This window comes from Loxodonta africana, chromosome 6, assembly GCF_030014295.1.
Source record: "Loxodonta africana isolate mLoxAfr1 chromosome 6, mLoxAfr1.hap2, whole genome shotgun sequence".
NCBI classification, from domain to species: domain Eukaryota; kingdom Metazoa; phylum Chordata; class Mammalia; order Proboscidea; family Elephantidae; genus Loxodonta; species Loxodonta africana.
This window is the reverse complement of record NC_087347.1, coordinates 45045411-45069258: the sequence shown is the minus strand read 5'-3', so window position 1 is coordinate 45069258 and position 23848 is coordinate 45045411. Positions and strand designations below refer to the sequence as shown.

Here is a 23848-nt window from a genome sequence, read left to right as displayed (position 1 = left end):
CTCATAAGTGTTCCACCTGTTCCAGGAATCTGTGACTCAATACCGGAACGTTAAACGGTTTCTCTGCTTTCTTGCCGTAAGGAACTCGAAGTGACAACTTCCGTTTCCGGTCGGGCTGCAGCTGGGGGTTTGAATTTTGAGTGTCCTGAGAGGTCAGATTGCCATCAGGTAAATTAAGTAGTTGGTGGGAAACCTTGGATTGGGGATAAGGAAGAGACTTTATTTTGGGAGCTGTAGGAAGGGAGCGTCTTGATGGAGAAGGATGATGAGAAGCAGCTTAAGAGGAAAGGAGCTGGAAAAATTAGCGGGAGAAAACTGTATAGTCCTACTTTAGAGCTGAGGCAGAGAAGGGTTGTTGGAGAAGGATGTAGCGAGAATCAGTGTGGTTGTTAAATCCAAGTGCTTTTTTCTTCCTCTCCCCACCCGTTATTGTTGTAGTGTGTCTTTGAAACGAATAAAGGCAAAAAATCCGAAACTCTGAAATAGGAATAATTGTAATGCCTACCTCACAACTTTGTATAGTTTTAACTAAGACTTATCTTTCTCGTGTCAATATGACACAATGTTAAATGATAGAAGCAGGATACAAAATCTCATCCGTTTTTAGAATGACAACTATTTTTAAATAGTATACACGTTAGAGCAGGAAGTGGAAGGGAACACTATAAGTGATAAATGTTTTTATTTTCTAATATTTGCAGTTTTAAAAACGAGGGTTACGTAGGGATATATACCAAAGTAAACTGTAAAATTACATGTTGTGGAAGTGACATTATCCTACTTCCTTTTTACAGAAAAAATTGTACTTTAACCAGTCCTGTTTAGTGGACATTGATCTCCACCAAACGAGTAGGTTCACTTCAGTCATGGGTAGATCCAAACCAAAAACCAAACACATTGCTGTTGAGCCGATTCCGACTCATAGCGACCCTATAAGACAGAGTGGAACTGCCCCATACGGTGTCCAAGGAGTGCCTGGAGGATTGGAACCACCGACCTTTTGGTTCGCAGCTGTACCTCTTAACCACTATGCTACCAGGGTTTCCATTGGTAGATAGCTTTAATTTTTTTTCCCCAAGCTTGTCCTTTCTGTGTTGAACAGGTAGTTGAACAACTACCTGTTGTTGAATCCTAGGCACAATGTAAGTCTTTTTTTTTCTTATTTTATCTTTTATTGTGAAATATACATGCAGAAGAGAATATAAAAATATATACATTCTAAAGAATTTTAATTAAGCAAACACTTGTGTAACCACCCCCCAGATTAAGAAATAAAGCATTGCCAATACCTTAAAATGTGCATTCTCAATGGGGGTGATATCACACGATGGGGCTATTAACCCCATTGAGAGAGGGTGGAAAAAATCTTAGACACTAGGATGGTTTGTGGTACTCGAAAGGGTCACAGTACATAAATATACAGTATATCTCTGATGTTAAAATTTCATGGGGGAGGGGGATGGTTAGAAAAAATGTCTTAAAATATTCTTTAGCAGTACCAATTGCCATTAAGTTGATTCCAAGTCATGGTGACCCCATGTGTGTCAGAGTAGAAATGTGTTCCATAGCGTTTTCAGTGGTGTATTTTTTGGAAGTAGATTGCCAGATCTTTCTCCTGAGCTGCCTCTGTGTGGATTCCAACCTCCAACCTTTCAGTTGGCAGCTGAGTCCATTAACCCTTTGCACCATCCCAGGGACTTCAAAAAGGTTCCTTAGGGAGACAGTAAATTTTTTAAAAGGTGAGAAATCATGCCTCAAAGGCTCCTTGTTTAGGTTGTGATTCCATCTTCTAGAAGTGGTAACCACTGTTCTGACTTGTGATAAGCATTCCCTGTTTAACTTTAGTTTTCCTATGATGCAGTCCTAAAAAAAGAATTGTTTTTCTCAACTTATATAAATGAGATTGTAGTATACATATTTTTTTCCTGACTTACTGCTGGCTCACTATAACATTTGTGAGATTCATTCATACTTTTGCTTGTAGTTTATTTTTGTTGCTATATAATATTCTATGCTGTGGCTATACCATAAGTAATCCATTCTGTTATTGTTAGGGAAACCCTGGTGGCATAGTGGTTAAGTGCTATGGCTGCTAACCAAGAGGTCAGCAGTTCAAATCTGCCATGCCCTCCTTGGAAACTCTATGGGGCAGCTCTACTCTGTCCTGTAGGGTTGCTGTTAATCAGAATAGACTCAATGGCAGTGCATTTGGTTTGTTTGTTGGTTGGTTGGTTGGTTGGTTGGTTTATTATTGTTGGACATTTGGGTTGTTCACAGTTTGGGGTTAGCACAAATAATGTGGCTGTAAAGAGTCTTTTAAAACACATTTTGTTATAAACATGTAAGGGTGTCTCTAGAGAAGCACTGTACTATAAAAATAATGTGAGGTACATATATAATTTAAAATTTCTTAGTAGCCACATATGAAAAGTAAAAAGGAACAGATAAAATTAATTTTAATAATATACTTCACTCAATCCAATATATTGAAAAGTTTATTTCAACTTTTAATCGGTATTAAAAATTGAAATATTTTAATGAAATCAATTAATGAAATATTTTACACTTTAATAATGCCTTTGAAAATTATCTGTATATTACAATTACAGAATATCTCAAATTGGATGCTAAGTTTCAAATTTTACAATTGAAAAAGTAGATTCTTATGACCAAATTGTTCCGTGCACACTTTAAAATTTTCCGATAACTGAGAATTAGTATTGATAATTAAGTAAATTAAAATTAAATAAAAATTTTTAATTCATAGCTACCCAGGTGCACTAACCACGTTTCAAGGGCTAGTTGTTGTCATATTAGTGCATATCTAGAATACATATATCTAAGAGTGGAATTCTGGGCTGTAGGATACTAGAATGTTCAACTTTTCTAGGTCATGCCAAACAGTTTGAGAATGGTTGCACCAACTCACATTCTCACCAACTGGGTGTGAGATTAGAAGGCCATCACAATGTTTTCCCTAAACACAATCTTGCAAAGTAGGTCTTGTTGTTGTTGTTGTGAGGTGCCGTCAAGTTGGTCCCGATTGATAGCAACCCTGTGCACAACAGAACGAAACACTGCCCAGTCCTGCGCCCTCCTTACAATTGTTCTTATGCTTGAGCTTATTGTTGCAGCCACTGTGTCAATCCGCCTTGTGGAGGGATCTTCCTCTTTTCCGCTGACCCTGTACTTTGCCAAGCATGATGTCGGTTCTCCAGGGACTGATCCCTCTTGACAACATGTCCAAAGTATGTAAGACATAGTCTCACCATCATGGTTTCTAAGACGCTTTCTGGTTGTACTTCCTCCAAGACAGATTTGTTTGTTCTTTCTGCAGTCCGTGGTATATTCAGTATTCTTTGCCAACACCACAATTCAAAGGCGTCGATTCTTCTTCAGCCTTCCTTATTCATCATCCAGCTTTCACATGCATATTATGTGATTGAAAATACCATGGCTTGGGTCAGGCACACCTTAGTCTTCAAGGTGACATCTTTACTTTTCAACACCTCAAAGAGGACCTATGCAACAGATTTGCCCAATGTAATGTGTCATTTGATTGACTGTGGATCCAAGTAAAATGAAATCCTTGACAACTTCAGTATTTTCTCTGTTTATCATGATGTTGCTTATTGGTCCAGTTGTGAGAATTTTTGTTTTATGTTGATGTGCAATCCATATTGAAGGCTGTGGTCTTTGATCTCCACTAGTGTTTCAAGTCCTTTTCACTTTCAGCAAGCAAGGTTGTGTCATCTGCATAACGCAGGTTGTTAATGAGTCTTCCTCCAACCCTGATGCCCCGTTCTTCATATAGTCCAGCTTCTCGTATTATTTGCTCAGCATACACATTGAATAGGTATGGTGAAAGGATACAACCCTGACACACACCTTTCCTGACTTTAAACCATGAAGTGTCTACTTGTGGTACTTGATCTATGTAAAGGTTCCTCATGAGCACAATTAAGTGTTCCGGAATTCCCATTCTTAGCAATGTTAGCCATTGAACAACTGCCACTTGATGTATGTAAAGGTTCCTCATGAGCACAATTAAGTGTCCCGGAATTCCCGTTCTTAGCAATGTTAGCCATAATTTGTTGTGATCCACACAGTCAAATGCCTTTGCATAGGCAATAAAACACAGGTAAACATCTTTCTAGTATTCTCTGCGTTCAGCCAGGATCCATCTGACATCAGCAATGATATCCCTGGTTCCACATCCTCTTCTGAATCTGGCCTGAATTTCTGGCAGTTACCTGTCGTTATACTGCTGCAGCCGTTTTTGACTGATCTTTAGCAAAATATTGCTTGCATATAATATTAATGATATTGTTCTACAATTTCCACATTTGGTTGGATCACCTTTCTTGGGAATAGGCATAAATAGGGATCTCTTCCAGTCAGTTGGCCAGGAAGCTGTCTTCCATATTTCTTGGCGTAGACCAGTGAGTACCTCCAGCACTGCATCCGTTTGTTGAAACATCTCAATTGATATTCCGTCAATTCCTGGAACCTTGTTCTTCTCCAATGCCTTCAGAGCAGCTTGGACTTCTTCCTTCAGTACCATCAGTTCCTGATCATATGCTACCTCTTGAAATGGTTGAACGTTGACTAATTCTTTTTGGTATAATGACTCTGTGTACTCCTTCCATCTTCTTTTGATGTTTCCTGCGTCATTTAATATTTTCCCCATAGCATGCTTCACTATTGCAACTCGAGGCTTGAATTTTTTCTTCAGTTCTTTCAGCTTGAGAAATGCCGAGCGTGTTCTTCTCTTTTGGTTTTCTGTCTCCAGCTCTTTGCACGTGTCATTATAATACTTTGTCTTCTCGAGAGGCCCTTTGAAATCTTCTGTTCAGTTCTTTTACTTCATCATTTATTCCTTTTGCTTTAGCTGCTTGACTTTCGTGAGCAAGTTTCAGAGTCTCCTCTGACATCCATCTTGGTCTTTTCTTTCTTTCTTGTCTTTTCAGTGACCTCTTGCTTTCTTCACGGATGATGTCCTTGATGTCATTCCACAACTCACCTGGTCTTTGGTCACTAGTGTTCAATGCGTCAAATCTGCTCTTTGGATGGTCTCTAAATTCAGGTGGGATATACTCATGGTCATATTTCAGCTCTCGTGGACTTGCTCTGATTTTCTTCAGTTTCAGCTTGAACTTGCGTATGAGCAATTGATGGTCTGCTCCACAGTTGGTCCCTGGCCTTGTTCTGACTGATGATATTGAGCTTTTCCATCATCCCTTTCCACAGATGTAGTCAATTTGATTCCTGTGTGTTACATCTGGCGAGGTCCATGTGTATAATCGCTGTTTATGTTGGTGAAAGAAGGTATTTTCAATGAAGAAGTCGTTGGTCTTGCAAAATTCTATCATGCAATCTCTGGCATTGTTTCTGTCACAAAGGCCGTATTTTCTAACTACCAGATGCTTGTTTCCAACTTCCACATTCCAATCACCAGTAATTATCAATGCATCCTGATTGCATGTTCAATCAATTTCAGACTGCAGCAGCTGATAAAAATCTGTTTCTTTATTTTGTCCTTAGTGGTTGGTGCGTAAATTTGAATAAAAGTCGGATTAACTGGTCTTCCTTCTAGGCATATGGATATTATCCTATCACTGACAGCGTTGTACTTCACGATAGATCTTGAAATGTTCTTTTTGACAACGAATGCAACACCATTCCTCTTCAAGTTTTCATTCCCAGCATAGTAGACTATATGATTGTCCTATTCAGAATGGCCAGTGCCAGTCCATTTCAGCTCACTAATCCCTAGAATATTGATGTTTATGCATTCCATTTCATTTTTGATGATTTCCAATTTTCCTGGATTCATACTTTGTATATTCCAGGTTCCGATTATTAATGGATGTTTGCAGCTGTTTCTTCTCATTTTGAGTCGCGCCACATCAGCAGATGAAGATCCCGAAAGCTTTACTCCATCCACGTCATTAAGGTCAACTCTACTTTGAGGAGGCAGCTCTTCCCCAGTCATCTTTTGAGTGCCTTCCAACCTGGGGGGCTCATCTTCAGCACTATATCAGACAGTGTTCCGCTGCTTTTCATAAGGTTTTCACTGGCTAATGCTTTTCAGAACCAGTCTGCTGGGTCCTTCTTCCTAGTCTGTCTTAGTCTGGAAGCTCAGCTGAAATCTGCTGGTATCTGAATACTGGTGGCATGGCTTCCAACATCACAGCAACACGCAAGCCCCCACAGTAAGACAAACTTACAGACACGTGGGGGAAAGTAGGTCTTAGCCTCATGTTATGTGAAGAAACTGAAACTCTGAGAGATTAAGTGACTTTTCCAGGATTTCACAGCTGTCAGTGGTGCACCTGGATTTGATGCCAGATGCATATAGCACCAAAGTCTGTACATAAGCAGGAGAATTCCACCTTTTTTGCTTCAGGTGATCAATATGTCATTGTTTGATTTATGGCTATTATGAAATAGAAATAATTTTTTAAAGGAAAGTGAAAAGTTCCCTAGAAAGGAGTATTGTTCAACATTAAAAAAAAAAAGTCATTTAAATATTATATTTAGTAAACACCTCAAGGGACCGTTTCTGAAATATTTTAATTAGGCAGAAGAGAAAACACATTGAATTTATTGGAGGAAATTTGTGTAGGAAAAATGAGTATATTTTCATGTTTTGTTTTATTAAGGATTTATCTTCCAAATTACTTCGTATTTTGAGCATAATAATATTGTAACTTTGAAACAGCCTTCATACTACGGGGATGTTTCAACTTTTATTTTCAAAAAACCAAACTATTTTATTGAAAAATTTTTGATCCATTGTTTTGTATTCTTTTCAAAGTTCAATAATATTCATTTAGGATTAATATTCTAGAATTGGCATTTGCGAAAGTAAAGGTTTGCTTTGAATCTCTCTAAACATTTTTGGAATAAAATGTTATTTTTTTTTTAATTTTCTTTTAGGCATGGTGTGAAGAAACCAAGACATTATCATGCCAGTTAAAGGCTTCTAAAGGCCTTTCTTTTGTAATAATGTATTACCTTATTTTTGCATAAATAACTCCTTCCACCTTTGTTTGCCAACCATGCCCTCTCCCTCCTCCCTCCCCCAGGTATTTGCATAAGCGTTCTATGTTAATTTTTTTTTATAGCAGCATGTAAGGAAAAATTGGCATAGTGGCATTTGTGAAAATACCTTGAGAGGGTGGGGGAGGGAGGAGGGTGGATGACACACAAACATAGAAGGGGTGTGTTATTTGCATAAAAATATAGTACATCTCAAAAGTCAGTCTGAAATCTAAAACCATATTCTTTTTTCCTTAATTTTATTGATTCTCCCAAATAACAAAGAAGTAATGGTATTTCATTCAAAGTTGTGAGTGTTGTAGTTTTAGCTTGTGTTTGGTGAGTATTGGTTTTCATTCACTCTTGTATGTGAAAATCATCAATATGTTTTTAAATATTATAAATAATACATGTTGGTTAATTTGTCAGAATTGTTATTTACAGTTTTCCCCTGTATTCTTGGAACTCTTTAATGAAATGAGCTTTTTTAGTAGTATTAACATAATGTGCCTTTAGTATACCAGAAAAAAAAAAAAAAAACAGTGCTGTCGAGTCGATTCCAACTCATAGTGAGTGACCCTATAGGACAGAGTAGAGCTGCCCCATAGAGTTTCCAAGGAGCGCCTGGCGGATTCAAACTGCTGACCCTTTGGCTAGCAGCCTTAGCACTTAACCACTACACCACCAGAGTTTCTGCCTTTAGTATACACTATCTAATAATTACCTCTGTCTTGTAAAATACAGTGTAAGAAACCCTGCCTTATTATTGGCCCTGCTTATACTAATAAATGTAGACATAATGGTAATAATTATTTGGTTTGGTTTTACTTCTAGAGAGCAGTGATTATAGAATTGTTACTGCTAACCTTATGCAAATTATAGTATAGCTTTACTAATTCATACCTCCTTAATTTGAAGTTCATAGCAATTAAATGGGGACTGAGCTGAATTTTTTTTTTTTGAAGTTTGTTTTTACATTGTCTATAAAAATAAGACTAGCAAAACTGAGGGCTATGTATTACTGTTGAGGACATATTTTATAAAAGAGCGAACGTATTGAAAGAATTCACTTGACAGCAACAGGTTTGGTTTGGTTGAAGGTCTCTGTGGAGCCCTAGTGGCGCAGTGGTTAAGAGCTCCACTGCTAACCAAAAGGTTGGCAGTTCGAATCCACCAGCCACTCCTTGGAAACCCTTTGGAGGCAGTTCTGCTTTGTCCTATAGTTGTCACTATAAGTCAGAATCGACTTGACAGCATCAGGTTTGGTTTTGGTTGGTTTAAGGTCTCCGTTGATCTAGTTCAGCAGCTGACAAACTACAGCTTGTGAGCCAGAGCTAGCCCACTGCCTGTTTCTATACAGCCATAAGTTAAGAATGATATTTATAGATGAACATTTGCAATTGACTTGATAATAAGGAACACTAACTTAAAAAACCAGAAGTTATCCTCCAGGAAAGGAGTTCCATTTTTTAGCAGTAGACCTATGTTACAAAGTAATTGTACTCAATTAACATTATATTTTGAGTTTTCATGAATTAAAAAATTGTAGAAATGTGTTTTCTCTCCTGTTATGTAAGTTGTTGTTCTTAGTTACCATCAATTTTACCTCTTGGCCAAAAAAGCCTAAAATTTTTACTGGCTAGCTCTTTGCAGAAAAAGTTCATGTGGTCAAATATGTGATAACACTGCATTTTAAAAAAGAATTATCTAAAGCAGGTGACAAAACAGTATATACCACATTTTTGTTATCCGTAGAGGGAAACTGCATTACAAAGAAGTTAGGAGTATGGGCTCTGAAACCAAACTGCAAGATTCATATCCCAATTCTACTATTTATTATTTTTGTTACCTTCAGAAAGTTACTTGTTGGAGTTAGTGTCTTATATCATTACTTTCATCTGTAAAACAGAGATAGTAAAATAAGCTCTAAGGGTTTTAGTAGCAACAGTTAATGCAAGTAAAGCACTTAGCATAATGTAACTGGCACATAAAAAAAAATAGGACTCAATAAATGTTTGCTATTATTGTATTGAAGGACACTAAATTAGTAAATGGTTATCTCTGAAGGGTGGAATTACTGATGACTTTTCTCTTTTTTATACTTTGTGTATATGTATTTCCTAACTGTGAACATATATTAGTTATGTAGAAGGACACTATTCTATAAAATATCTTGAACTTAGAATTTTCAAGTATTTATATTGGCTCTCTGTTTAAAACTTTAAACTTCAGTATTTGTATTTACAATCTGCATTTTCTCCCTGAAGGTATCTTTTCCTATAGACATGGCCTCTGGACATGGACAAGAACATGGCCATGGACATGAACATGGCCATCATAAAATGGAACTTCCGGATTATAAACAATGGAAGATAGAAGGGACACCATTACAAACTGTCCAGGAGAAGCTGGCTGCACGAGGGCTAAGGGATCCATGGGGCCGGTAAGAGGAACTGAGTAATTTAGATAGAATTTATCCTAGAGAATTTATTATCTATTTTCCTTTCCAATGTATTCTTTAAAGAACCATGAAAAGGGGCTTTTTACATTAAGGTTTTTGTTTTGTTGTTACTGTTGGGAATATACACAGCAAAACATACACCAAGTCAGCAGTTTCTACATGTACAATTCAGTGACGTTGTTTACATTCTTTGAGTTGTGCAACCGTTCTCACCCTCCTTTTCTGAGTGTTCCTCCCCCCTTAACATAAACTCCTTGCCCCCTGAGATTCCTTTTTAATCTTTTGAGTTGCTATTGTCAGTTTGGTCCTATATAGGTGGTTCTTAAAAGAGCATAATGTTCAAGGCAGAATTTTTTTTACTAGTTAAGCTAAACTATTGTTTGGTTTTAAGAAGACTTTAGAGGATATTTTTGGTTTAAAGTTTAAAGATTATCTTAGGGCAATAGTTTCATGGGTTTATCCAGTCTCCATGGCTCCAGAAAATCTGGAGTCCATGAGAATTTGAAATTTTGTTCTGCATTTTCCCTCTTTTGATCAGGATTCTGCTATAGAATTTTTTTTTTAATTGTGCTTTTGTTGAAGGTTTACAGAGCAAATTAGTTTCTCATTAAACAATACACGTACTGTTTTGTGACATTAGTTGCCAACCCCATTTCGTGTCAACACTCTCCCCTTCTTGACCTTGGGATCCCCATTACCAGCTTTCCTGCCCCCTCCTGCCTTCTTGTCCTTGCCCTGGTCTTGTTTTATGATCCTGTCTAAAATCAGCTTCATGAAAGTGTCAGTTATATACAATAAAATTCACCCATTTTAATTGTACAGGTAAGTGCAATTTCATGAGTTTTGATAAATGTATACAGTTATATAACCACCAACAGAATCATGATAGAGAATATTTTTGTCATCCCAAAAAGTTTCCTTATGCCCCTTTGCAATCAAGCCTATTCTACCCCTGGCTACCGGCAATCATCAATCCGCTTTCTGTCTCTATAGTGTTGCCTTTTGTAGGAATCAAATAGTATGTAGCCTCTTGTTCTGGCTTCTTTTGCTTAATGCTTTTGAGATTTATCCATGTTGTTGCTTGTATATATAGTTCTTTCTTTTTCACTGTCCGTTGTATGTAATACATCATCTTGTTGACATTCACCAGTCGATGGTCATTTGGGTTGTTTCCAGTCTGGGGCTATTATGAATAAAGTTGTCACGACCATTTGAGTACAGGTCTTTGTGTGAACATATGTTTTCATTTCACTTGGATAGATAACTAAGAATTGGACTTCTGGGTCATATGATGAATGAATTTTATTCAAAAAAAAAAAAAATTACCAAAAATGGCAGTACCACTTTCCGAAGTGGCTGTTCCATTTTGAATTCCCATCAGCAGTATGAGAATTTCAATTGATCAGTATCCTCATCTACACTTCGTATTATCAGTCTTTTGATTTTAGCCTTTCTACTGAATGTGGAATAATACCCCTTGTGATTTTAATTTATGTTTCCATAAAGACTGATGGAAATGTATGGAGCCCTGGTGGCGTGGTGGTTAAGAGCTTGGCTTAAGAGCTTGTCTGGTGACCAGAAGGTCGGCAGTTTGAATCCACCAGCTGCTCCTTGGAAACCCTGTGGGGTAGTTCTACTCTGTTCTATAGAGTCACTATGAGTCGGAATGGACTCGACGACAGTGGGTTTGTTTTTTTTGAAAAAGACTGATGAGGAGAGCCCTGGTGGTGCAGTGGCTAAGTGCTCAGCTGCTAACCGAAAGGTTGGTGGTTCAGCCACTCCATGAGAGAAGGATATGGCAGTCTCCTTCCGTAAAGATTTGAGGCCTTGGAAACCCTACAGGGTAGTTCTACTCTATCCTACAGGGTCGCTGTGAGTTGGAATCGACTCAAAGGCAACGGGGAAAACTGATGATCATGAGAATCTTTTTGTGTGCTTACTTGTCATTTATATATCTTCTTTGGTGAAATGTCTTCAAATCTTTTGCCCATTTTATTTATCAGGGTATTTGTCTTCTTGTTACTAAGTTGTAAGAATTCTTTACATATTTCGAATGTAAGTACTTCATCAGATATGAGTTTTACAGATGTTTTCTCCCAGGCTGTAGCTTGTCTTTTCATTTTCTTAATAATGTCTTTCAAAGAGCAAAAGTTTTAAATTTTGATGAATTCCCAACTTACGGGAATTGTGGTTTTCTTTTATGGTTGTGCTTTTTGCATTCTAAGATTTTCTCGTATGTGTTCTTCTGGAAGCTTTATAGTTATCTTTCTTACATTTAGGCATATGATCCATTTTGAGTTAATTTTTATATGGTGTGAGGCAACAGTGGAGGTTCGCATTTTTCATGTGCACATTTTTCATGTGGGTATCCAATTGTTCTAGCACCATTTATTAATTCTTCCATTGAATTACCTTGATACCTTTGTCAAAAATCAATTGACTATATATTTATGGTCTGTTTCTGGACTCTATTCTTTTACCTGATCAATAGGTCTATCTTTATGCCAATACCACAGCATCTTCAAATCAGGTAGTTTAAGACCTCCAACTTTTTTTTATCTTGTTTGTTTTTACTATTCCAGGTCCTTGGCATTTACATATAAATTTCAGGATGAGCTTGTCAGTTTCTACAAAAAGCCTGTTTGCACTTTAATTGGGATTACAGTGAATCTGTAGATCAATTTGAGGATAATTGGTATCTTAACAATACTGAATCTTCCAGCCTATGAGCAGTTTAGATGCTCTTTCTCTCACCAGTGTTTTGTTGTTTTATGTACAGGTCTTGCATATATTTTGCTTAAAAAATATGTAAAAATATGAAAGTTTTTCATGTTTTTGATGCCATTGTAAATGGTTTATTTTAATTTTCAATTGTTTCTTGTTAATATAGAGAAATAAAATTGATTTTTACATATTGATTTTTTTTTTACTAACTTTTATTGAGCTTCAAGTGAACGTTTACAAATCAAGTCAGAGTGTCACATATAAGTTTATATACACCTTACTCCATACTCCCACTTGCACTCCCCCTAATGAATCAGCCCTTCCAGTCTCTCCTTTCGTAACAATTTTGCCAGCTTCCAACTCTCTCTGTCCTCCCATCCACCCTCTAGACAGGAGATGCCAACACAGTCTCAAGTGTCCACCAGATATAAATAGCTCACTCTTCATCAGCATCTCTCTCCTACCCACTGTCTAGTCCCTTTCATGTCTGATGAGTTGTCTTCAGGAATGGTTCCTGTCCTGGGCCAACAGAAGGTTTGGGGACCATGACCGCCGGGATTCTTCTAATCTCAGTCAGACCATTAAGTATGGTCTTTTTGTGAGAATTTGGGGTCTGCATCCCACTGATCTCCTCCTCCCTCAGGGGTTCTCTGTTGTGCTCCCTGTCAGGGCAGTCATCGGTTGTGGCTGGGCACCAACTAGTTCTTCTGGTCTCAGGATGATATAGGTCTCTGGTTCCTGTGGCCCTTTCTGTCTCTTGGGCTCTTAGTTATCGTGTGACCTTGGTGTTCTTCATTCTCCTTTGCTCCAGGTGGGTTGAGACCAATTGATGCATCTTAGATGGCTGCTTGTTAGCATTTAAGACCCCAGAAGCCACATTTCAAAGTGGGATGCAGAATGTTTTCATAATAGAATTATTCTGCCAATTGACTTAGAAGTCCCCTTAAACCATGGTCCCCAAACCCCCGCCCTAGCTCTGCTGACCTTTGAAGCATTCATTTTATCCTGGAAACTTCTTTGCTTTTGGTCCAGTCCAGTTGAGCTGACCTTCCATGTATTGAGTGTTGTCCTTCCCTTCACCTAAAGCAGTTCTTATCTACTAATTAATCCATAAAAAACCCTCTCCCTCCCTCCCTCCCCCCCTCTAACCACAAAAGTATGTGTTCTTCTCAGTTTATACTATTTCTCAAGATCTTATAATAGTGGTCTTGTACAATATTTGTCCTTTTGCCTCTGACTAATTTCGCTCAGCGTAATGCCTTCCAGGTTCCTCCATGTTATGAAATGTTTCACAGATTTGTCACTGTTCTTTATCGATGCGTCGTATTCCATTGTGTGAATATACCACAATTTATTTAACCATTCATCCGTTGATGGACACCTTGGTTGCTTCCAGCTTTTTGCTATTGTAAACAGAGCTGCAATAAACATGGGTGTGCATATATCTGTTTGTATGAAGGCTCTTATTTCTCTAGGGTATATTCCAAGGAGTGGGATTTCTGGATTGTATGGTAGTTCTATTTCTAACTGTTTAAGGTAACGCCAGATAGATTTCCAAAGTGGTTGTACCATTACATATTGATTTTGTATCCTATTACCTTGCTAAATTCAGTTTTTAGTTTTAATAGTTGTTTTTGTTTGTTTTTTATATATATAGATTCCTTAGGATTTTGTTGATACACAATCATTTTGCCTGTAAATAAACAGTATTACTTCTTCCTTTTCAATACGTTAAGTTTTAATTTTTTTTCTTACATTATTGCACTGGCTAAGACCTCTAGTTCTATGTTGAGTGAAAGCAGACATCCCTCTCTTGTTTCTAATTGGGGGAAAGTTATTCCAGGCTTTCATCACTAAGTATAATGTTTGTTGTAGGGTTCTCATATATGCCTTCTGTCAAGGTGGGGAATTTCCATTCTATTACTAGATTACTGAGAATTTTTTTTTATCATTAATGGGTGTTCAATTTTGTAATGCTCACGTAGTTTTTCTTATTTAGTCTTTAACATGGTGGGTTACTTTTATTGATGTTGAAATATTAAATCAATCTTGCATTCCTGGGGATGAACCCTACTTCATCATGGTATATTATTCTTTTTATATATTGCTAGATTTAATTTTTTGTGGAGAATATTTGTATCTGTGTTCACGAGAAGGAGCCCTGGTGGCGCTGTGGTTAAGTGTTCGGCTGCTAACTGAAAGGTTGGTGGTTTGAACCCACCAACGGCTCCACGGGAGAAAGATGCGGCAGTCTGCTTCCATAAAGATTTACAGCCTTGGAAACCCTATGGGGCAGTTCTACTCTGTCCCGTAAGGTCGCTATGAGTCGGAAAAGAGTCAACGGCAATGGGTTTGTTCATGACGAATATTGCTCTTGAACTTTCTTTTCTTCTGATGTCTTTATCTGGTTTTGTAATCTACATTAGATTTCGATTAGCTCTCATATTTTCTAGCAAGTCATATTTTTAGAGCTAAATGGCTTTTGATCTTCAAAACATGATTTCTTATCCTAATCTGTGGGAAAAAACATTTTTTTCCCTAAAGCTCTCTGACATCTGTTTACTTCTCTGTTCAGGGTACTCGGAAGAATGATTGGCAGAGCAGGAAATCAAGCCTGTAGAGTTCAGGCTGCTGGGACAGAGAAAAGCTGTGATCCACTTGAATAGTAATAATATTGTCAAGTGTCACACACTCTCTGTGCCAAAATGTATCATATATAACCCTGGGTAATGTTTACAATAACACTATAAAATAGAAATTATCATTGAATAGAAGAGGGAGAAGGACCTAAAAGATATAACTTGCCAAGGCTCAAAGGTTATGAATCTTGTATAAGTGGCAGAGCAAAGATTAATACTCAAGTCTAACTTGCTCTTTCTATGATGACACAATTACCAGTATGGGCAGATCCACCCAGCTAGCTAACCTGTAATGTATAGACTGAAATGAGCCTTACGTTGTGAATTCTGTAAAATCTTGAGTAATATGACTGGGAAATCATCAAGTGTTTTTTTCCTCTATTTTATGTATGAAACTAGGGCATGCATACCTATTTATCCAATGCTAGAGAAAAATTTCTATTGTGATCCTCTTAGATTATTTTATATAAGGTTACACTTCAGCCTTTTATAAAGATAGAAATCCAATATATTTTAGTCAATGAATGTATACAAATAGTGTATGATTGTAATCCTCCCTCTTTTTTGTTTTTCCCCTCTAGCAATGAAGCTTGGAGATACATGGGTGAATTTGCAAGCAATGTTTCCTTTGTTGGTGCACTATTAAGAGGATTCAAATGGGGATTTGCTGCGTTTGTGGTAGCTGTAGGAGCTGAATATTTACTGGAGTCCCAGAATAAAGAAAAGAAGCATCACTGAAGATAATACCTGAAAGTATCTTAGTGGCTTATTAACTGTCTTATAAAAATAAGATTTCTGTACCCTAACCTAAGGTGTTTGTCCATTAAATAATACTAGTAAGATTTAGTAAAATAAGAAAACTTAAACCAGTGTCTTTTGTCGTTCTTTAAAAAGAACAAAACAGTGTCTCAAGCCATATCAGATTTGGTTTGGAATAAATGGGGTGTTAGGTACCAGCAGCAATGCATTCTGCATGTAGTAGACAGCAAGCCAGCAGTTATTTGATGGAACAAATGGATATGCTCTAATCGATTTTTAAATGGGAGTTGGCCTTACTTCTTTTACCATCCTCTTTAGGAAGCATAGAGGGACCTAGATTGTATTATAAAATACTTGCTGTCCAGTTCTGGTTGAGATATCCATGTATCATATTCATTTTTCTTTGTTGTGGTATTTCCTACTCTTCCCTGAGTACATTGTTCCCATGTCTTCCATGTCTTGAAGAACTTGACATTTTTTTCCTTACATATTTCTCATAATAAACTAGATATTCTCCCCCATCATCAAATTTTTAGAATTTAATTAATTGAATCTCTAGAGTTGAGATTTAAAGCAGCTTCTTAAGGAAGATTAATATTTTTTGCTTGAATAATGAAGGTAATATCAAACTCCTGAAAGATTTTTTTCTTTGTAACATCCTTGGTTATAAATGTAAACTCAAGTAATCACTAAATAAATAAGACAAAGGTGAATTCTTTATAAGCTGATAGTGATAAATGCAATTTGGAAAAGTGAAATTTAAAAAAATCCAAAAGAAGTTAATGACTTAAAAAAAAAAAGATGAAAGTCTTAAAAGGACAGTGGGACAAATGGAAGTAGCAAGATGGTATATTTAAACTTAATCATATCAATAATGTAAATGGTCTACAGTTCAAACTATAAAACATCCCAATTAAGAGACATCTTGAGCAAAAACGAAAGGCCCAACTATAAGCTGTCTACAAGAAAACCACTTTAAAAACAGTAAAAGGATAGAAAACACTAATGAAACACGGATGCAGACACCAATGAAAAGAAAGTTGGAGTGGCTGTATTAATATCAGTGGATTTTAGGACAAGGAATATCAGCTGTGGTATTTAAAGAGGAACTTTTCATGGCAATAAAGGGATGAGTTAATGGGAACAGAAACCTTAAATGTATATGTACATAGTGTGTAAATGTATGCACAGAGTTTCAAAATACATGAAACAAAAATAGAACTAAAAGGAAAAATAGAGAAGTTCACAATTGTAGTTGCAGATTTCAACACCTCTTTCTAGTAACAGACAGAAAGTTAGTAAGGTTATTGAAGACTTGAGTAAGGCAGTTCCACAGGATTAAAGTAACTCAACTCCCAGATGATTGTAAGTTCCAGAGTTAGATTTTGGATCCAGGTCTGATGCCACAGCCCACAGTAACTGCATTACCTGCTGTGATAAATACTATGTCGTAGAATTATCCTTTCTGAATCTTTTCTAAGAGCTACTTTGTAATTATACCTGAAGTAAACAGAAGGGATTTTTTAAAAATCTATCGAGTATGGCATGTAATATTTTGTGAAAAACTAATTTTACTGTATACTTGTACTTTGAAGGGAGCTCTGTTTTGTTATACTTTATGAAACAAAGATTCAGATACTTCTTTTTGAAAGTAACATGATTGGAGAACTTCAGGAAACAAGATAGCATAGAAAATGTGTCCAAAGACAAGAACACAGAAAGAACAGGAATTTATGTACAGAGCTCATGGTGAAAAAAAGAAACTGAGACAATGAAAAAGCAAAAGAAGGGGCTACAGATATGATGGAAGCAGCAGAGACAAGTAGAGCTTTTATTCCATAGGGTGTATTACAATCATCTCACCATTTCAAATGTAGACCTTAATGATATTGCAAAAGAAAAATACTTTATATTGGGTTTTAAGGGAAATGCACAAAGTCAATGTAAATTTGTTTAGCTTAGGAAGTATGTTGGCAAGGCCAGCTTCATTAGGAGCTAGATAGAAGTATTGCAGTAGAAATTGAGTTGTATGCTTCATCCTCCTCTTTCTCTTCCCTATTGCTGATCATATTTGTCCTTTTTCTTTTTAAAAATTTGGTTGTCAGAGAATGACTTATTTTCCAACACTGAGGTCCCCGAAATGGGATACACACAACACAATGTACAAGACCATCTATTGGGGTGATGAGAAAATAATCTTCCATTTATATTTTTACTTTTAATAAAAATTAATTAAATTTCGCTAATGTTTAATATGTGTATTTATAGTGGGATCCTCCCTCACTTGGTGGACACCAAGTAGTCACATACAGTTTCCTGAAGGCAAAGTCGGAGTTCCACTCTCCCAAAAAGGAGAACAGAGGTACTTTTCAGCAAATTGCTTCAGACTGTAGTTTACATGTGTCCAGTTTCAAGGAATTTATTAACTACCAGTTTTAATTAAACTAGCTCTTTTAAAGTAGGTAAGTGGCTTAAAATGTTTTACAAAGAAACTGCTAATGAAGATAATACCAGTACTGCAAGAACAAGCAAATGAGAAGAAAAAAGCTATGAGCTTCAAGTCAGCCGCATACCAGGTAAAAATAATGATCTAATCATCAAGATCAAGTCCATTTGAAATATGGACTTGAATCCACTATCAGTAACAGTGAACCTTGCCCTAATGTTAGCCAAAGCAGGTCCTGCCCAGTGCGGCTTCTCAATGAAGACACGCCTAGGTGAGGAGGAGAAAGATTGCTTATTGCAAGCGAGCAGGGAAGGAGCAAGGAGGCACGGCCCTCAAATCAAGCTCCCTGAACAAAGGGAGACAGAAGCTTTTATACTGTCCTTCACAAGGAAGTGCATACAAACTTTGACTACATAGGTTTTCATGCCGTGCAGGTGCAGTAAGACAAATTGCCAAATTGCTTTTTTTTCTCTCCCCCTTAGTGTGTGCAGAAAATGGCAGATAACTCCCGCCCTGGGCAGAGATTTTAATATTCAATTCGGTTGTAATGAGTATTAAATTAGGACACTTTTGAATCTAGTCAACTGATTTTGTTTGGTTTTGGCTGGTTTAAGGCAGAAACTGAGTTATGGGCAATGCCCAAGGCCTTGACAATAATTGACAGGAGGAGCAGGTCTTGCTTTATAGTGGCTGAATAGCTGCTGGCTGCACTGGCTATCACTAAGAGTGTATTGATTTGTCAACTAATAATAGCATGAAGTCATAATGACTAGAGAAACATTTAAAAATATTCTCAGTTAATTTTTGTCTCACCTTTAATTTCTATATGTATTTTTTTAACACACACATACATACTATGATGTTTGCATATAATGAAATGTTAATTCAAAGATTGTGATTTACTGTGAACAATGTTCAGCTGTCTTAAAAAATAGCATTCAAGAAACTACTCAGATTTTGTTTTTAAATGTATTATGTTCTAGATTTTTTTATAATGTAAAACCCAAGTAATTTAGAAATGAAAATTAAATGTTATTTCATGATGGCATCTTAGTTGGCTACATGAGTTACAAACTTGATATAATCCTCATGAGCCTTTTGAATCTCTAGATATGCAAAGTACTCAAATTCAAATAACTATGCTTATGAGAGTGGAATTTTCAAGGTGACTCCTAGTTTACCTCAACATCAATCTAAAAACAAGATTATTTTTTGGCCAGAAAATCAACTTCAGAAGCTCAGAGACTAGAATACCCAATAGAAATTGCATTTACTTTCCTGTGATTCTATCCCAAAGGATCTACTGTGAAGAATTATATTTTATTTTTACATATTATGTTACACATAAAAATATAGTGTAAAATTGTTATATAAGTATTATGTATATAACAGTTATTCCTCCAAAGTGCTAACTCATTTAATTAAAGATTAAAATATTAACTGCCACGTACTGTGTTAGACTGAATTACCTTTGGTACATGTAAATCACTTAAAACATTTCTTAAGCAATTAAAAAAAGGAAAAAATCCTGTTATCTCCAGGTTTGTATATTTTTCTGTTTAATCTCATTAAAAAATGGAGTAACTCTTTTGAAATGTGGCCCCAAATTACAAAACTAACTGAAAGGAATTTTGGTTGCTAAACACTTGTGTTTCTGGGAATGTGTTACAAAATAAGAACATGATGTACATTTAAGATTTAAGCCAGAAGGTTTTACATCATGTGGAAAAGCCACCTTTTCACTTTGTGTTTTTTAAAACTTAAAGAGTAATTCTTAATAATATGCCAAACAGTGCTCTCCAAAGCAAAGTATGGCTACAAAGAAGTCATTTGCTTTCAGATTTTTTACCAGTTATGGTATCTGTAAATTATTGATTAAATATCACTTCAAATGAAACATTTCATTGTTGTTAGATGCCGTCAAGTTGGTTTTGACTCATAGTGGCCCTATGTACAACAGAACAAAACACTGCCCAGTCCATCCTCACAAGTGTTGCTGTTTGAGCTCATTGTTGCAGCCACTGTGTCAATCCATTTAGAACTCACTACAAGTGTTCCACCTACTCTCATTTTAGTCACTTATTTTTACCTCTTTAACTGAATTTGGAAATAATAACATTTAATAAATATTTTCTGCTAATTTGATAATCAAACATCTTTCTATATTTCCTTCATATAACTAAAACATTCATCAGGAATTTCTTATTGTAGAATAACAAATGGGTTTAAAAAAAAAATCTTTGTGTTATACATTTAAATGAATTATACACTTACATGAATGTTTTGTGACTACTGCTGTTGTGCTGTGTATATTTTTATTTCTTTTATTCACTTGCTAGAAAATTTCCATGGAAAATACTAACTGTTCAGAGATACGTACTAAAGGCCAACCCTGTGGTTCGCAGTAACCATAGCAATAACTGTCCTAAAAATAAGTAGTGCTTGTATCAGCACAGATGGGATCATCTTACCAAGGAAAAATTAGGTTCACAGGCAGCAGTATCACCTGGACCAGAAAATCCCACATGATAGTAACGTAATACAATATAGTATGAGCGTTTAATAAAATATAAACCCAAAAATCAAACCATTGCCGCTGAGTCAATTCTGACTCACAGCAACCATATAGGACAGAGTAGGAAACCATAGTTTCCAAGGCTGTAATCTTTACAAAAACAGACTGCTACATCTTTCTCCCACTGAGCAGCTGGTGAGTTTGAACCACTGACCTTTCGATTCACAGCTAAGCACTTAGCCACTGCGCCCCCAGGATTCCTAATGCAAATATAAGGGCTTAAAATTAGATCTTATATTCAGACCAGGCCTCCTATTGAAGTGTAATTAGAACCTAAAATTGTATTTTTATAATTTAGGAATTTCCCACATGGAAACATGTCACAATTCACAAATTTAACAATATAGGGATTTAGCTCAAGGTATTAATTTCTTTATTCATGGCCCATAAATGCTTCCTTATATTTGATCTGGGCTTATCAGCAATTATAATTGATATAATTTCTATATTTATAGGTAATCTTTTGAAAGATAATTTTTACAACCTTAAACCCTATTTAAAAACAAACCAGTTACTGTCAAATCGATTCTGACTTGTGGCTACCCCATGTGTGTCGGAATAGAACCACACCCCACAGAGTTTTGAATAGCTGGTTTTTCCGAAGTAGGTCACCAGGCCTTTTTTCTGAGGAGCTTCTTGATGGACTCAAACCTCCAATCTTTCCATCAGCGGCTAAGTGCTTTAACCGTTTGCCCCGCCTGTGGATTCCATACATATTTCTATGATAACATTTATCACCAAACCAAAAAACAAAACCCATTGCTGTTGAGTCAATTCTGACTCATATTGACCCCATAGGACAGAGTAGAACAGCTCCATAGGATTTCCAAGGAGTGGCTGGTGGATTTGAACTGCCAACCTTTTTGGGTCCCAGCCGTAACACGCCATGGCTTTTAACTACTGCCCCACCAGAGCCCCACACTTATCAAAATGCATTATAATTATTCATTTTCTTGTCTGACTACCTCATTACAGCATGGTCTCCATGAAGACAGGTACTGTTCCTGGGTAATAAGCATTTAGGAAGTGTCTATTGAATGAATGAGTTCATAAATAGAGATCCGAAAATATAGGTGAGGTAATAGAGATAATTCATCACACATTAATACCTCATTTTATTAATCTATAACGTTTTGGAGAAAATGAAGGATTATGAAAACACATATTTTCTAGTATCTAAGAGACGTCATGGATTCCAATTGCATGTCAGAAAACAGATCATTTATAAAAGGGCTGTGATGATGACCTGGGCACAGATTCTGGAATTGGAAGACACTTTTCCCCACCCCATGGCAAGGACATTAGCACCAAGATAGGCCTAAGCCTTCTGGCACATGCTACATAACTTTCCCTTGTTTGATCATGAATTGTGATAAAAATAACCCAAAGAACCCAGTTGCAGTCAATTTCAACTCATAGTGACCCCCACAGGGTTTCCAAGCCTATAATCTTTACAGAAGCAGACTGCCACATCTTTCTCCCCTGGAGCAGCTGGTGGATTCAAACCACCAACCTTTCGTTTAGCAGCTTAGCTCTTAACCACTGCATGCCACCAGTGCTCCTTGTGATAAAAATACTGACCAACAAAGGTCAAGGCCAATTCACACTAAATGCAATCATGGTGATTGCATGCAACAAACATCTCTCCCTCTCTCTTTTTTAAAACACGTTGGCAATTTTTTTGTTTTCTTTTGTCAAAATCACAAAGAACAGAAGCACCATATGCAAGTAATTGGACATGCTTGCAAAACTTTTTAAGTCCAACTCAAAGGAGCTCCATGGAATTGCAATTAGAAACAGAGGCAGACTTCTCAGCTCCTTTTTTTTGCATTTTATTTATTTGACAATTATTTGTTGAGTACCTCTCTGTGCCAGGGGAAACCCTGGTGGCTTAGCGGTTAAGAGCTACAGCTGCTAACCAAAAGGTCAGCTGTTCGAATCTAACAGGTGCTCCTTGGAAACTCTATGGGGCAGTTCTATTCTGACCTGTAGGGTTGCTATGAGTCGGAATCGACTTGATGGCAATAGGTTTGGTTTTTTGTTTTTATTTGCCAGGCAATATTCATGGCACATGTGATATATCAATGAGCAAAACAGACATATTTTTCTCCTCTTGGTGCTTATATTCTGGTTCAGGGTTGTTATTGTTTTCCTGATGCTGGCCAATAGTGGGGCTTCTCACTACCTGGTAGGCATGAGAGACATTTTGAACACATGCAGTATATTTTACCAACCAAACTTTTCTCAAGAATAGATTTGACGCATTGAACACTAATGACCAAAGACCAGACGAGTTGTGGAATGACATCAAAGACATCATACATGAAGACAGCAAGAGGTCATTAAAGAGACAGAAAAGAAAGAAAAGACAAAAATGAATGTCAGAAGAGACTCTGAAACTTGCTCTTGAACATTGACCAGCTAAAGCAAAAGGAAGAGATGATGAAGTAAAAGAACCGAATAGAAGATTTCAAAGGGCAGCTCCAGAAGACAGTAAGGTATTATAATGACATATGCTAAGCGCTGGAGATAGAAAACCAAAAGGGAAGAACACCCTCAGCATTTTTCAAGCTGAAAGAACTGAAGAAAAAATTCAAGCCTCGAGTTGCAATAGCGAAGAATTCTATGGGGAAAATATTAAACGACTCAGGAAGCATCAAAAGAAGATGGAAGGAATGCACAGAGTCATTATACCAAAAAGAATTAGTCGAGGCTCAACCATTTCAAGAGGTGGCATATGATCAGGAACTGACGGTGCTGAAGGAAGAAGTCCAAGCTGCTCTGAAGGCATTGGCAAAAAACAAGGCTCCAGGAATTGACAGGATATCAACTGAAACATTTCAACAAACGAATGCAGTGCTGGAAGTGGTTACTCACCTTTACCAAGAAATTTGGAAGAAAGCTACCTGACCAACCTACTGGAAAGAGATCATGTTTATGCCTATTCCCAAGACAGGTGATCCAACTGAATGTGGAAATTATCGAACAATATCATTAACATCACACAAAAGTAAAATGTTGCTGAAGATCATTCAAAAGTGGCTGCAGCAGTATATCGACAGGGAACTGCCAGAAATTCAGGCCAGGTTCAGAAGAGGATGTGGAACCAGGGATATCATTGCTGATGTCAGATGGATCCTGACTGAAAGCAGAGAATACCAGAAGGATGTCTACCTGTGTTTTATTGACTGTGCAAAGGC

At 36.9% G+C, this 23848-nt stretch overlaps 1 protein-coding gene across 5 annotated transcripts; it reads left to right on the top strand.

Moving 5' to 3' along the window:
• The first annotated feature begins 40 nt into the window (after positions 1-40).
• Positions 41-22310, top strand: NDUFB3 (NADH:ubiquinone oxidoreductase subunit B3). 5 transcript variants are annotated; one of them, XM_064286839.1, is made up of 5 exons: positions 41-168; positions 5853-5956; positions 6943-7091; positions 9312-9487; positions 15450-22309. In XM_064286839.1, the coding sequence occupies exons 3-5, from the start codon at positions 7065-7067 to the stop codon at positions 15604-15606; spliced, it is 360 nt and encodes a 119-aa protein (XP_064142909.1). In that variant the 5' UTR covers positions 41-168; positions 5853-5956; positions 6943-7064; the 3' UTR covers positions 15607-22309. The 5 variants fall into 5 exon arrangements, with proteins under 5 accessions (XP_064142909.1, XP_064142911.1, XP_010600820.1 ...); XM_064286841.1 differs by lacking the exon at positions 6943-7091 and having other exon boundaries at positions 43-168; XM_010602518.3 differs by lacking the exons at positions 5853-5956; positions 6943-7091 and having other exon boundaries at positions 46-168; positions 15450-20224.
• The last annotated feature ends 1538 nt before the right edge of the window (positions 22311-23848 follow it).

Bases quoted from the DNA above. Each gene is read 5' to 3' on its own strand.
- NDUFB3 (XM_023542469.2), top strand. From the start codon at position 3,201: ATGATGTCGGTTCTCCAGGGACTGATCCCTCTTGACAACATGTCCAAA. The intron at 3,249-9,311 runs GTATGTAAGACA...TTCTCCCTGAAG, and splicing joins CTCTTGACAACATGTCCAAA to GTATCTTTTCCTATAGACAT. The intron at 9,488-15,449 runs GTAAGAGGAACT...TTTCCCCTCTAG, and splicing joins CTAAGGGATCCATGGGGCCG to CAATGAAGCTTGGAGATACA.